The sequence below is a fragment of the Melitaea cinxia genome, chromosome 14, assembly GCF_905220565.1.
Source record: "Melitaea cinxia chromosome 14, ilMelCinx1.1, whole genome shotgun sequence".
Classification (NCBI taxonomy): Eukaryota; Metazoa; Arthropoda; class Insecta; order Lepidoptera; family Nymphalidae; genus Melitaea; species Melitaea cinxia.
The window spans coordinates 14,727,241-14,742,758 of NC_059407.1; the positions used below are offsets into that span (position 1 = coordinate 14,727,241).

A 15,518-nucleotide genomic window follows, 5' to 3' on the forward strand; every position below is an offset into this window, starting at 1 on the left:
AAATGAAATTTATTTTCTGATCCCATGTTTTGGTAGTCGTCTGTCAAATATGTATAGCTTTCAATTACCGCATTTTCGTACTAATATTGGACATCATTAGGTTTTATATAAAATTCTGTCATCCTATAATGATTTATATCCAAACTTTGATATTTTCAATGGCTCCTTGGCCACGGCCAAGAATATTAATCATAGATTGGTTGAATAGTTTGTAATATTCTGTGATTAGTTTAAGCTAAACATGTCAAAATTGCATGTTCACTGTAATAAGAATGAACATTGTACACCTTTCAATTTGTTACACATATAAACTTTTTTCTTATATTGTATCATTCAATTTGTGAAAAAAAATAAAAAAAATCAATAGCATTGTAGGTTTAATATACTTGTAGGATTTATGCTAGCCACTTTTGTCAGTTGACGTAAAGCAATAACAAGTAGTAGTGAATGTATGAAAATCAGAATTAAATAATAATAATAATGAATCGAAATCAAGTTTGAATTTTCTCTACTATGTCTAGAACCGCTACCAGGCTAGGCCAATTCTCAGATATTAACTGCTAAATGTACGTAAAAACTGCACTAACTTTACTTATTTGCTGATGGCTGATTTTTACGCACATTATAGGAAATGTCCTACATAATATGAAATTTATACTGTCAAACACCCTCCGTCGGCAGTATTTGTTGCCAGACACTAATTTGGTTATGTTTTAAAAACCTTTTAAGATATTAGCAATTGCTTCTACGGGTGAATTTTTTCTACAGATGCTAAATTATTTATTATGTAAGTACCATGTTTAGGTATGTGGTTACGGCAATGAAGAGTATAGCCACCCCCTCTCTTCTCGTGGGTGTCGTAAGAGGCGACTAAGGGATAACACACTTCCACTACCACCATGGAACTTATCAGGCCGACCAATGGTGGGCCTATGGCGGAATAACCATCCAATTGCTGGCTTTGAAATACACAGCCCGAAGACAGGCAGCAGCGTCTTTCGGTGCGACAAAGCCAGCCCTGCGGTCACCAACCCTGCCCAGCGTGGTGACTATGGGCAAAACGCCAAAAATGGCGTGAACTCATGTGTTATGCCTAATTCCAGCAGTGGACTGCGATACTCTGAAATGATGATGAAGTACCATGTTTTGTGAATAGGCAATATTTGTATTATAATTTTAGCAAATAGGAGTTGTCATTTTATTAGTAAAACATTTAGTATATTAAGTTCTACATTTTAGTAAACCTGCATTAAAAGTGGTTCCAAAGAGGTTAGTTTTCCTTCTACCCTTTGATACGCTATGGAACAATCTAGAAGCAGGACCGACGGGTTTGAAATCTGCTTTGGCATGCCCCTGTAATACAAATTTAATCTTTATATAACTAAAAAAAATACAGAAAAAAGTAATAAAATTATTATGTGGAATAGCAAACAAATTTTTATTTTATTTAATACTAGAAAAGTGATTACTTAATATAATACAAAATACAAAATAGACAAACATAATCTTTTATACCATTGGGAGGAAATGAGATTTGCTACATATCAATCGTTAATAGTCATCAATTTCTACTAGAACCCCTTAATAATTAAAAGTTAAAAATGAATGGGGTGTTTGTACTAAAAGGGACATTTCATAGATTAGTAAATATAGAGTAGGTACTATAGTAGGTATAGTAAAATGGATATTACAAAATAATTAAACCTGTGCGCGACATTTTTGGTCATGACGACGCCTGGTATGACGCAGCTGTCTGTCATACAGCCGCCCGGGACCTTCTTCACCTGCACGTAGTTGCGCACATCGATGTCGCTGTCAAATAGGTCTGAAAGAAATTGTAACAGGTTACAACATGATTACAGGTGGTTCTGAGTGCCTAGTGCGAGTTTTGTTTAATCCATCTCCCAATAACGGGCGTAAATTTTAACTTCATTTTGTATGGGAAATTCGAGATTTCAACCTAGTTCTCACGTTTGCCGCTAGATGACTCTGTATCGATTGTATCGTATACTATTCTTTATCGTCTAAGCTGCATTGTTGAAATTCCCATGCAAAATAATCTGCGTATAAACGCGTTTCTGTCATGTTTCTGTGAATAAAACTCGCACTAGGCACTCTGTTCATGAAGTCATGTTTCAAGTTATCTTGATATAAGCTAGAAGTACGTCAAGTTTGTTGAAAAAAGTAGTACCTTAATGTATAAAACCGTTAACCTTATTTGTATTTGTGTGGAAAGAGATAGAGTCGTTTTCGTTATTCTAAATTTAAAATTTGTACACGTCACACCGCTAAGCTCTATCATGCCATGACCCACACCAGACGTGACAGCGGCGGGCGGGGTCACTCACCCGGCGCGGCGAGGTCGGCGGCCTGCACGCACATCGGGTAGAGCGCGGCGGTCACTCACCCGGCGCGGCGAGGTCGGCGGCCTGCACGCACAGCGGGTGGAGCGCGGCGGTCACTCACCCGGCGCAGCGAGGTCGGCGGCCTGCACGCACAGCGGGTCGAGCGCGGCGGTCACTCACCCGGCGCGGCGAGGTCGGCGGCCTGCACGCACATCGGGTAGAGCGCGGCGGTCACTCACCCGGCGCGGCGAGGTCGGCGGCCTGCACGCACATCGGGTAGAGCGCGGCGGTCACTCACCCGGCGCGGCGAGGTCGGCGGCCTGCACGCACATCGGGTAGAGCGCGGCGGTCACTCACCCGGCGCGGCGAGGTCGGCGGCCTGCACGCACAGCGGGTAGAGCGCGGGCAGCCAGGCGGCCGGCAGCCCGTCGCGCGCGAGCCACTGCCGCATGAGCAGCTTGAGGTGCTCCTCGCCCGACTCCACGATGGCGCGGCTCGCCGGCGCACCGCCGCCGGTTGCTGTTCGCGGAGCGATACATATTTTTTTTTTTTATATATAGACTAGCGCTTGACTGCGATCTCACCTGAAGTCAAGTGAAGATGCAGCCTAAGGTGGTGCGCGCTTGCCTAGAAGATGCCTATTCACTCTTGATTTTAACATATATTAAAACTGCACGGGAGCGTGGAATCGCTCCACTCTTTAGAAGACAAGATGAGGTAGTTTAGTTCGTAAGTTCCCACTATCGTGACTAATTAGACTTAGTGCACAGATTGATAGAAAAAATAAAACTCATAGTTTATCGTCCCCACCTTGTCATCAGAGTGATTTTACTTACAACTTTTTTACTAAATAGACAGTACAATTGTTACTTACTCTCGTTTTGATCCAATATAGGGTGTTCATCGTCGCTAGATGGCGTTGATTTTTGTTCTGAAAATAAAATACAACGAATCACTTTCATCCGTACTTTAAATAAGAAGGCATTCATAAAGTATACTCGCATACAACGGGTGAAATTTTTCGTGTTACAAAACGTATCATTAGACCCACTATATAGTGGGGGTATTGAGACTAAGGAATATGACGCAGTTTAGTTTTACATTTTATCCTCGAAAAGAAATGGAAAATAAAATATAATCAACTATGATCAAATTCAATAATACATATGCACAGTTTGTATGTAGCTTTACCACGGTCTTATGTACAGGTCGCGCAACTACAAAAGTGGGGGTACGTCGGCTTGATTGTTGCGATTTTTTTTTTTCGATTTACGGCCACCAGAGGCATGACGAAGACAGACTAACATTTTGTCCCTTTTTCTATCACACGTAACGCATTTATGTTTTAAAATATAACCAATTACAATGAAACGTCACTCAACCGGCGTGCGCAGTGCGCACCGCACCACGATAGCAGTGACATACAGCGGCGTTGATGCGAACGAAACGTTATGACATTATCGTACTAATCTCTCACCATTGAAATTAGACTTAGTTGCATAGCCTGTATATAAGACCGTGGCTATTACAGACCCTGACCCTGATAGGATTACATTCAATTAGGAGGAGGGATGAAAAGGGGTAAGCGTAAGGAATTTCTAATGTAATGCGTTTGTTACTTACCCGTTTTGGTAGCTTTGATCAGCCTAGCAGAGCTATCACCAAGGTTTAAATCAAGACAATATGAAGAGACGCTTTCAACTATTCTGCTGTTGCAATCTTCGGCTGTAATTTAAGTAGGTATACCTATATTCATTTACATTTTTCATGAATCACGTAACAATTCTCAGAAGGTATTTTTACAGAATTTTAATAATGTAATATATCTTTTTAAATGCTTAAATCAAAATTACCTTGAGAATTAAATATTTTAGATTACGGATTTTATTTTGACTTGTTATAAAAATGTTTGCAATGTTTGCAAAACAGGAGTAACCCAATCGTTGAGATACCATATTCTTACTTGTTACAAATCGCAATGCGTGATGTTTTGATTAAATGATGATAATATCGAAGAATTTTAATATACAGAAAACCGTAGGGTAGTCGCTTAAATAATAATGAAGTAAAAACTGTTTTTGCCGCACACACTTTTTTTTCGTAGAGATACTAAGTTAGGCTGATCTGTCACGCTCTGAGGTGAAAGGCTCTATCGGGTGAACTTGGAACTTATTGCGTTATTGCTTGATTGCGATTGCGGTTGCCAATAAAGTTTTCATTTCTGCCGTGCAATCTTAAAATCACACACTATTTTTTTTAAAGATTATCTGCCGAGTCTAAACGATTTTTCACACAAGTATCTACACTCCAAGGTGACGGTAGCTTCACCTTAAGCATAACTGATTTTAAAGAGCACAATATAATTTGTATGGGACTAACATTAGTTTCTAAGTTTTAAAATGTCCCTAACAATTTTTATTAGTCCACAAAACCGACTACAATCGTTTAATATAGATATATAAAGTACAAAGTGTAAAGTATGTATGTACAATTGAGTCTACTAGATGCGGACATAGTATGCATTACAAAAAAAAAAAAACTAAAACAAAAATCAAAACAGGTAACTTAACTATTTATTGAATGGCTGAATCATCATTACAGCCTATACAGTCCACTGCTGGACATAGGCCTCCACAAGTTTACGCCAAAAATAACGTGAACTCATGTGTTTTGCCCATAGTCACCACGCTGGGCAGGCGGGTTGGTGACCGCAGTACTGGCTTTGTCGCACCGAAGACGCTGCTGCCCATCTTCGGCCTGTGTATTTCAAAGCCAGCAGTTGGATGGTTATCCCGTCACAGGTCGGCTTTATAAGTTCCAAGGTGGTTGTGGAACTGTGTTATCCCTTAGTCGCCTCTTACGACACCCACGGGAAGAGAGGGGGTGGCTATATTCTTTAGTACCGTAGCCACATATTACAATGGCTGAAAGTCAGAAATAAATAAGTCGCTACCGAGGTCGTCCGCGGGCTCGGGAGCGGGCGCGGGCTGGGCGGGCGGCGCGGGGCGGTAGAGCGCGTAGTCCGCGAAGTGCGGCGGCTCCGTGACGCGCTGCACGAGGCCGCGCGCCAGCAGGCGCTGGCACAGCTGCGCCGCCTGCGCCCTGCGGACCAGTCGGAACACTTCGGTATCTGCTGTCTCTTTCATATGGAAGACTTCGGCATCTGCTGTCTCTTTCACACCAGTTCGCGCTACCATGCCTCTCATACACGTCACGAAGACTTCGGTATCTGCTGTCTCTTTCACACTAGTTCGCGCTACCATGCCTCTCTTACACGTCATGAAGACTTCGGTATCTGCTGTTTCTTTCACACCAGCTCGCGCTACCATGCCTCTCTTACACGTCATGAAGACTTCGGTATCTGCTGTCTCTTACACACCAGTTTACGCTATCATGCCTCTCTTACACGTCATGAAGACTTCGGTATCTGCTGTCTCTTACACACCAGTTTACGCTATCATGCCTCTCTTACACGTCATGAAGACTTCGGTATCTGCTGTCTCTTTCACACCAGTTCTCGCTATCATGCCTCTCTTACACGTCGTAGCATCCTTTCGATATAGGTACCATGGCTTAGGGGGCTTAGCGTTAGGTGGCGAATGCTAGCGCGACCCCATCTCGCCCCACCCAGGCGGATGACTGCTAACACGTGGTGGTTTTTAGTCAGTAGCGGTCTGACATAACCCTCTGGCGCCCCCGCGCTGGATACCCCATGATGGATTTTCCCCACGTGAAAAAAAGGGGGCTTAGTGTGACGAAATGTGACAATGGGTCTAAGGAAATGTGACATTCACACTTTTTTTTTCATACGATGCCAGTGCTTAAATATTTTTTTATAATGAAAGATTGTCACGTACTTACGAGCTTATTTAGTATTAAACACACATATGTATATTTCAAATATTTAATAATAATAGATACCCAGCTTTATTTTTATTTTTTTTTTGGAAGGGCAACTGAAATAAATTAATCTTTTATTAACTTCGTAAAATTTCAACTGGAATTTTACTTCTTTTTTTTCAATTATTTATGCATATATTAGTTATACAAGAAATATACTTACAAGTGCTATAATTATGTTAAGAGCCATTTCACAAAAATCGGTAACAATCCGCGAAATTGTAATATTTTGACGTCGTTAATCTCAGTGTTGGATGCAATAATGTAATTTGTATTCTTGAAATATAATAGAGCAACCTTTGTTGTAGTCCATAGTCAGATCAGAATTTTGATTTATATTATTTGTATAAAATTATTAAACTTTTCATCAGCCTCCTCCCTGGGTAAACGGTCGCAATGTATACTTTGAAGTCCTACTTTTCAATAACCTCTACGTTGAAACCATTTTAAAAAAAATACGTAATATGTGGAATATAATTTTGTTGCGCAATATCGCAGATTTTTATTCCATTTGTATCTCTATTACACGATAAAAAAAAAATAAAGTTACGAATATTTTCCAAATAAGTACAATTTTAAAAGCGATATTTTTCTTAGAAAACTAAGAAATTTTAACGAACTATCTTCATCAAAGTAAACTTACATCATTAAGGAATACAAAAAAAAAAAAAAAATTAAAAGATGTAATCATTTTTAATACATTTTATATTAAATAATAAAAAGATAGTATATATTACCACGCATCAAGCCCAGTAAATCAGTCGAGCGCTAGCGCTCTTAGAGGTAAGGTCCACGCCAAATTCTGTGGAGCCGTCTCTTTCGCTCACACGCGGCAAGCGCCTGTTGTTATAGCGGATAAACCGCATTTGATACATTTATAATAAAATATAAATAAAATAAACATATTACGAAAATAACTGTAAAATAATATAATGATAATTTCTGTAAACAAATGTATAATTTAATTCTCTTTTCTCACACTATCAATACAAATAGGCATTTCAATCTGTTTGTCTTGTTATTTGTTAATTAATATGTTTGTCGGTGTCGATGTCATAAAATGCTATTTTATTCATATCGTAAATATTAGATTCATTCGTAAACTGAAAAAACTAAATCAATTAAAAAAAAATTGTTTCATAAAATTGATTTTTTATTTTTATTTTAAATTTATTGACTGTTGTTATATAACATAATTGAAATTTTTAACAAATTAATTATGTAAAAAAACATTTTATACCATAGTTATAATTTTTATTATACATCAGAAAATGATCAAGATGGTCTTTTGGTTGTCAGACTATAACTTACTAGCACAAAGATCGCGCGGCTCGTACGACTCGCGCGATGCGACCAAATTTACCTAAACTTGCAGAGCGTAAAATTGTGAAATGGCTCTTAACGGTGTGCTAGCGTGCCCGCAGTGTGCGAGGACTTTTACACAAAAAATTGGCTACATAAGCCACGCACGAGTACACCAAAGACAAAAACGGAGTTGAATGCAGTCGCCGTGGCCGTAATCGGCCGGGAGGAGTATATATACTTACAAGTTAATTTACACAATTCTAAATTTTTTATTTATTATAAACAATATTAATAATATATATACACAGTACATAATTTAAATATTAAAATTAAATTAATAATTAAAATAATATTAAATTTAAAGTTTTAAATAAATTTACAGAAAATAAAAGACAAAATATTATTATTTAAAAACAATATACCTACATTCAAAAAATTTAAATACCTGGTTTTATTTGAAGTATTCTCAATCACCCACTGTAGTATGTCGCATCCTCGCCAAACATTGTTATATCTCACGAGACGAAATCTAATTATAATGAAAAAAAAAAAATGTTACATAATAATATAATATGTACATGTATTAACAGCTAATTCAAACATTTCTTGTTTGATTATGAGTTTAAAAAAATATTTTAAAATTTTTTTGTGACTGTATTTTTAACACTTGTATATAGTAAATTCTACATGTGTTTGTAGTAATGAATAATATATACAATGACAGGCAGGAAAGTATTATATAACTGGCAACATCGGAAAATTCGTTAGAAAATACGTTCGGACGTAAGGGGGAGAGGGGAAGTTTAGTTATCGTGACGAAATGTGACAGTGGGGATGGGAGGTCAAAGTTAATATAATGTTCGTACGTAATTATTATTTTTTTCATAACCTGATAATATTTTAAGTTATTATATGACCTTAGAATCTCACGACGGTATCAGAAGATTTAGAAGATTAGATTAAGAAGCCTATTATTTACTGTTGAATACACATATATTTATTTACATAAAGTGGACTGTCCACTTTGTATGGGGGTTTCGGCCCCTAGTGGACAGTCACTGAGAATAATAATTATATATTAAATTAGTAGTACTAACAAGTAGGAATTAGAAAAATTATATAGTTTTGTGTCCAGATGTTTCATTTTTTGTTTTTTTGTGGGTAATTACAAGAAGGTTTCTGAAATAAAATATCATTGTTTTTGTTATTTTTGTTTTACTAATCGGATTCGTACGTTAACAGAATGTTATTAAAAACTAGGCAGGTAGATTTATAAAATTTTGAAACCTTTTCCAGCCCAAAAACCAAATAATTGTTATGACATGGGCACAACAACCTATTGTCCGTCGACCAACCATACAGTTGCAATAATATTTTTTTTATGGCTTCTCTGCCTGACCTTTAATTGTTTACATATAAAATAAATACAAAATATATTTTCCTACTTATGTGCCTACTGTGTATGTTACGTCGCAGTAGTGGTGAATTCCCGGTTGACGGAAAACCTTTCAGTAGGTTGCTATATAACTATGAAAGCAATATGGAAGTCAAATGAATGTATGACGCAAAAGTCTGTAGTTTAGGGTTGCCATAATAAATAATATTTTCAATAAACAAATAAATCGATTAAATCGATAATCAAATTTAATATTCCTCGGCTTAGCACGTCGTCAGAGTGGAGGAGCGCTATACGCTGAGACGGCTTACGGACGGTCCGCTACGCGCCAAGGCTCGTGCGAGCCGTCGGGAGGGTTCAAGCTGTTGTGTATATATACAGCGTAACAAAGAGGAAGGGATGGGTCCAAAATGGTTAAATTTTGCGCTATGTAGATTATGGTCGGCCTCTCATTATAAATTTATTTTTATTACCTGTGCTGCTGCGTTGGTAAAGCATAGTAAAGTTGTCTAAATATATCGTGTAACGGCTCCTTAATGGAGTTCCGTACTTCACACGGCTCTTGTTCTCGCGCAAAAATGAAGTCACGACTTTTGTGTTGTGCTTTACTGTCCGGAAACTTGACCTGGAATACATTTAATGATTTTACAAGTTCAATGTAATTTAAGCTAGTCGTCATTTAGCGAACGCATAATTGCTACTATTTTTTGGAATTGTTTATTTTTTACTGTATTTTATGTTTAGGATTTTTATATTTGTCAATTATTGGTTTTGACTAATTTCGTCATTGTCACTTTACTTTTGTGGTCATTGCGCGACATTTCACAGCAATATTCGAAAAATATTATAACAAAAATAAACGGTTTTAGAGTTGTAGATATTATTAATTTCATATTAAAATATATTTTTTTAAGTATCTGCGGATTTCCTATCCTATTCTTCTATGCAGAACCTACATTCCCAATCATCCCATCATTTACTTTTAATCATAATTAATAATTTAATTTGTAAGATAACGATTCAAATGTGCTTTTGAAGAATATTTGAATAGTTTCTTTTTTTAACCGACTTCAAAAAAGAGGAGGTTACTCGATTCGACTATATATATATATTTTTAATGTATATTCGGGGATGATTTCGTCGTTTATGAACCGATTTTGATAATTCCTTTATGTTTGAAAGGAGTTATCCCAAGAGTGGTACCATGATAAGGAAACCAGGATCTGATGATGGAATCCTAGAGAAATCGAGGGGAACCCTCAAAAATCGTAGTGACGACTAGTGCGTTTGTTAATTTTTTTCGTCAACTTACGTTGTATTACTTGTCTATGTAATTGAAGTCGGTTTTTTTTCGTTTGCGAGCAAACACAATCATTAATTTTGATTTCGATTTTTATAAAAATAAACTTACTTTTTTTTATTGTTTCGTTTTGATAATATTATATACAATTTTCATAATTAATACTTATTTTACTTATTTTACTTTCATAATATATACAGTTAAGTTTAACAATACATCATCTTATTTTATCATATATATCTTTTTATAAGCAGAGATGCAAAATGCAATTTAACTCCGAAGTCAATATATAAGCATTTGTTTCATTTCTGTTTGTAACAATACAAACCTGCAAACTCTCCTGTAAGGTCCTTAGGTCAGGTGAGATGTCCCCACTCATGTCATTCTCTCTCAAGTATGTGAGAACCACTTTGCAGCAATATGTACAAACACGCAAACCTCCCGCACAACCAAATATCTGACCTGGAAACATGATAATGACAAATTAAAACTACGTAATGCATAAAATTTATATTTTACACTGCTGACCTCATTAACTTCATGCCACCACATTATACTTTATACTTTGTGAATATATATTTTTTATTAACTTTTATAGAAATGAAGAGAAATTAATATACTAAGGGATCATATTACTAAGAGATCCATTATTTATTTTATTTTTTATTATGAATCATTATACTTTTGAAACATCAATGATTATACTATGCATCAGAAAGTTTATGAATGTATAGGCCTTAAGTTGAGATCCAAGGGAGAGCTATTTGAATAGAAAAGGCGATAACCAGTAGGACATTTACGTATATAATAACAAGGTATAAATATACTAACCAGGTACTCGCTGACTACAACAGCGTGAACAGAAAATCTGGCCACACACACGGCAGTGGTGTCGTCTTCTCAATGCGCTGAATCGTGCCGCACACTCGTAGCACTCTCGTGATATGTCATCAGGCATCCAGTACCTGGCTAATTCAGTATCCTCATATTTTGTTCCACCCTATATGTAATAATGTTTCATATTTATTATATCTAAATTTTGTAGAGTAAATTAGCTTGAGGAACATTTTGACAAACTTTAATACAGATTACTATTATAAAGTATTATTTAAGCATTTTAATCAAAAGAATTTATGGTAAAGCTTTAGATTAGGTAAAACCGAATTTCGGGACCGTGAGGGGATGGGGGGGGAGAGGGTGGGGAACGCTACCCCTGGTACCACTGTCACACCTCGGAACCCCATGGTTATGGAGATATCCATGGTTAAAGTTTTGAGGTTAGAAGAAGAATTTCGAAAGTTAGAGGAACGCTTGGCTCCGGCGCTGCGGGAAGTGCAGCCCTTCCGCCCTTGCGTGCGAAAGCACGCTCACTCATGCTCCGTTCCGCAGCGGAGGCTGGTCGCCGAAGGCGACCAGCCTCAGCCGCTCCTCTACGCATTCGTTCGCGCGCTTTCGCACGGCGGGCGAGGGCTGCCCTCCCTCCGCGCCTCCGCGGCACAAAAAAAACACTCTAGGGGTAGGACAGACCAAGACCACGTGGACAGTGGGGTGCTCCGATTCGGTTTTGGGTATTTTTCGAATTTCTAAACCTATATTCTAGCACGCAATGTTACTAATTTTATTAGAATATTATGTCTGACGCGTTATTTTGTTTAAAAATGTCGATTTGTCAGTCGTTAAGCGTCAGTTCGTATCGTTTGTTGATCTTGCAATCGAGATCGTTTTTACGTAAATTTGTTCGAAAATAAAATGTGAAAGTTGGTGAATGGAGCATATGAGTGCACTTCCCGCTGCACCGGAGTTAAGGTGGAGTCAGACACGGAGCTCTAAGGTATTGTAATATCTCTGAATCACGTAAAGTTAACCCCAAAACTTCAAACACGATATCTTCGAAACCACGGGGTTTACGCGAAACGCACACTACGGGGGGCTAAAAAACCCACCCTCCCCACCACCCTTTACCCTCCCACCCCCATTTCACCCCATAAATTGGAGGCCACTTAACTAACATATGACCAATTCTTCTTCTAACCTCAAAACTTTAACCATTGATATCTCCATAACCATGGGGTTCCGAGGTGTGATAGTGGTACCAGGGGTAGTGTTCCCCACCCTCCCCTCCCCCATCCCCTCACGGTCCCGAAATTCGGTTTTACCTAATCTAGATCTTAGCCGAATTTATCTTTTGAACTCACAATAACATATTTATGCAATAAATGCAATCGATCACTTTGATTTTTAATGATTTTAAAGCAATATATGTATTCAGAGTATTCAAATGATGTAAGGTCACTCACCCCTGATCCTAAGGCAGCAAGACCACTTATTCTTTTCAAAATGTTAGGTAAACTCCTTCCCTCATATTCAACAACATAACTCCCGGTTTCCGTTTTAACCTCATCATTTTCTTTATCGTCACGTCCATCGTCGGGTTCACGTCTATCTTCGTTTGGAGTTTTATTATCTTGAGCATCTGCACTTTCGCTAGGTGTAAATATCGGGAACTTCCACAATTTATTTAAAAACGTTGTCACCCCACTTTGGCTCGACTCAGACTCGAAACGAGGGAACTCCGTGAGCTGGGAAGTATCATACTTCTCCATAATTAAGAGAAAAGGCTTAATTTACAAAAAAAACTTATCAGATTTGTAATAAACAAAACATATATGCAAATACGACTGACAGTGATTGACACTGACTTATCGTGATAACAGTGACATTAAGGGCCTGTTTCACCAGTTGTTGCTAACGCTATTTGACGGCTGACGGTATCCAACAGATAAAAGCTTTTTTACCATCAAATTCAACTATATTTATGAGTTATTTCTATTCGCAAATATGAATAAATAGGCATACCCACGGTGGGGTAAGATAGCACCTTTGCCCCACCCAGACTCGAAGCTATTAATTAATATTTTAGATCTAAATAAAAAAAATTTTGACAGATTTAGCCAAAACCTCCGCAAGCTATTATTGTAGTATTGTAGATAGTGAAAGTAAATGAAAATAATATAATTTTCTACTATTTATCAACTTTAGTAAATTCTGGGTACACCAATGTATGAATGTAAAAGTTTTAGTTTGCTTATTGTGAAGAAACTGGTCTATTTTACCTTCTACTGATAAAATCTATTCGTAGCTTATTTTCAGGACAAAATTGACACTGGCCCTTATTGTGATACAAATGACTTTTTTGAATATTTATTTATGATTTTATTTATCTATTTATTTTATTTATTTAATGTAGGTTAATACATTTACATTACATTTCTTTATTTATAAAATATGTTTTAGAATGAATACTAATGCTTATACATCTTTATATATATATTTCTTGTGTGCGTATGTCACTGAACTCCTCCTAGACGGCTGGACCGATTTTGATGAAATTTTTTGTGTAAGTTCAAGGGGATTCGAGGATGGTTTAGATTCACAATTTGGTCCACTGGAAAATGTTTATTTAACTAATTTTTCATTTATAAGTAGTTGTTAATTTTGGAATGTTTTACATTGGATCCGGTAGACTGCGCTACCATCGCAGCATCAAATATTAAATATTATTCTATTTTAATTTCAGTTAGTCCCGACAGTTGGTGCTGCGATCAAATTGAGAAAAATATTTGAAATTTTGTGTTAAGGCAAAACAACGTTTGCGGGGTCAGCTAGTATATATGTAAGAAAGGTGGGTCGCACTGGTTAATTAACAATGTAAGGTAACATAAGATAGTTATTAGTTTACGGGGCGGGGGCTAACTTCTTAATATTCGGTGCCGCGTCCATCGTGTGGTACAGGGAGAACTTCAGAGCAGTTCCCAGGACTTGCGACCCAGGTTTAGGTTTAAGAAGATCCCTTTGAGATGTACATCAACGCTCACCTTCACTGCTCGAGTTGTACGCCCTGCCTAGCCAAATTATATATTATAGATCGTAATATAATATGTAACAATTTATTCGCACAAGCGCACCGTGCCAAGCTAGAGCCATTAGCCAACACTGCCTTTGCTGCAGTTGCACCCATGGAGCTTGTTGCACCGATCGTCTTATAGACGTCAGAAGGACTCGAGTAATAAAATGAGTGAGGGTAGGTGACTATCGAACGATGTGCTAGGTGGCGTGATCGCCTGATCGGTGCATCTGTTGTATAAAAATCTCTTGCTAATTGCCTACGACATAACAGGTGCCGACATATACTTGTGTATTTTTATTTTTTTTTACTCATTTATGTTACTTATGACATATAAATACAAAAAAGGAAGACATAATTCAGTAAATAATCAAGATACCGTTTGCACTTCGATATTATTAATGCAACCTTGCAAAGTTAAATAAAACTATAAGATATTTTTACTCTACAACAAATTAATTGACGTTTTGACAAACAACTGATTAATTGATAATGACATTTCAATTGTTAAATTTCGTGGTTCTAAACTTCTGATTTACCGACTTACAATATAACTCGAATGGGTCTTGTAAAGGGTATTCCGGTTGACTGGTCAATGGAAGAATTAGTGGAGTCATTAGAGCTCCCATCTGGCTGCGGTTCAATCATGAAAGCTCGAAGGCTGAATCGCAAAAATATTCAGGAAGGCTCAGTCACTTGGGTTCCAACCCAGTCAGTGGTTTTAACTTTTAGAGGTCAAATCCTCCCAAGTAGAGTTTTTTCGTTCCACACATCCTTACCAGTAGAAACGTATAATTTACCTACCATTCAGTGCCTCAATTGCTGCCGTTTTGGCCACATTAAGACACAATGCAGGTCAAAGCCAAGGTGCTACAAGTGTTCACAATCGCACACAGGTGAGTCATGCGACGTTTCTAAAGAACATGCAACCTGCCTACATTGTTCTGGTAGGCATTTTACAACCGAGAAGGACTGTCCTGAATACCTCCGTCAAATTAAAATTAAAACTGATATGTCCACGGATAACATATCCTATATAGAAGCATCCTCTCGCTATCCCCCTGTTCGTCGATCATATGCAGAGATGACAAAGGAAATGTTCACTCCCCCCGTATATACTCCCACCTCCTCAACACAACCTCCCTCTTCACTTAATAAGTCCTATCGTAAAACGGTAACGCATTATCCTCGTCCTGTACCCGCCCTAGGCAAAGGATATGATAAACAAGCCCACCAATCTATTGTGGGTGACATCCCTTCCTCTCTCCCTAATGGTTGTGCAGTAAACAACCCTCATAGACCCTTATCCCCTTATAGTAGCAACCTATTAGAAAACCTTGTCCAAATGATCCTCAGTATTATTACTAC

General features: G+C 37.6%; 1 protein-coding gene across 1 annotated transcript in view; it reads right to left on the minus strand.

Moving 5' to 3' along the window:
- LOC123659433 (putative 1-phosphatidylinositol 3-phosphate 5-kinase) overlaps nucleotides 1-12,933 on the minus strand; it is a 37,356-nt gene extending 24,423 nt beyond the window's left edge. Inside the window, exons 1-11 of the mRNA XM_045594648.1 lie at nucleotides 12,544-12,933; nucleotides 11,078-11,246; nucleotides 10,575-10,708; nucleotides 9,420-9,571; nucleotides 7,996-8,079; nucleotides 5,299-5,447; nucleotides 3,969-4,070; nucleotides 3,220-3,276; nucleotides 2,703-2,864; nucleotides 1,705-1,825; nucleotides 1,245-1,353 (exon numbers count right to left, since the gene is read on the minus strand). Coding sequence (XP_045450604.1) covers nucleotides 1,245-1,353; nucleotides 1,705-1,825; nucleotides 2,703-2,864; nucleotides 3,220-3,276; nucleotides 3,969-4,070; nucleotides 5,299-5,447; nucleotides 7,996-8,079; nucleotides 9,420-9,571; nucleotides 10,575-10,708; nucleotides 11,078-11,246; nucleotides 12,544-12,849 — 1,545 coding nt within the window. The 5' untranslated portion in view covers nucleotides 12,850-12,933. The remainder of the gene's footprint in view (nucleotides 1-1,244; nucleotides 1,354-1,704; nucleotides 1,826-2,702; nucleotides 2,865-3,219; nucleotides 3,277-3,968; nucleotides 4,071-5,298; nucleotides 5,448-7,995; nucleotides 8,080-9,419; nucleotides 9,572-10,574; nucleotides 10,709-11,077; nucleotides 11,247-12,543) is intronic.
- Between the last annotated feature and the right edge of the window lie 2,585 nt (nucleotides 12,934-15,518).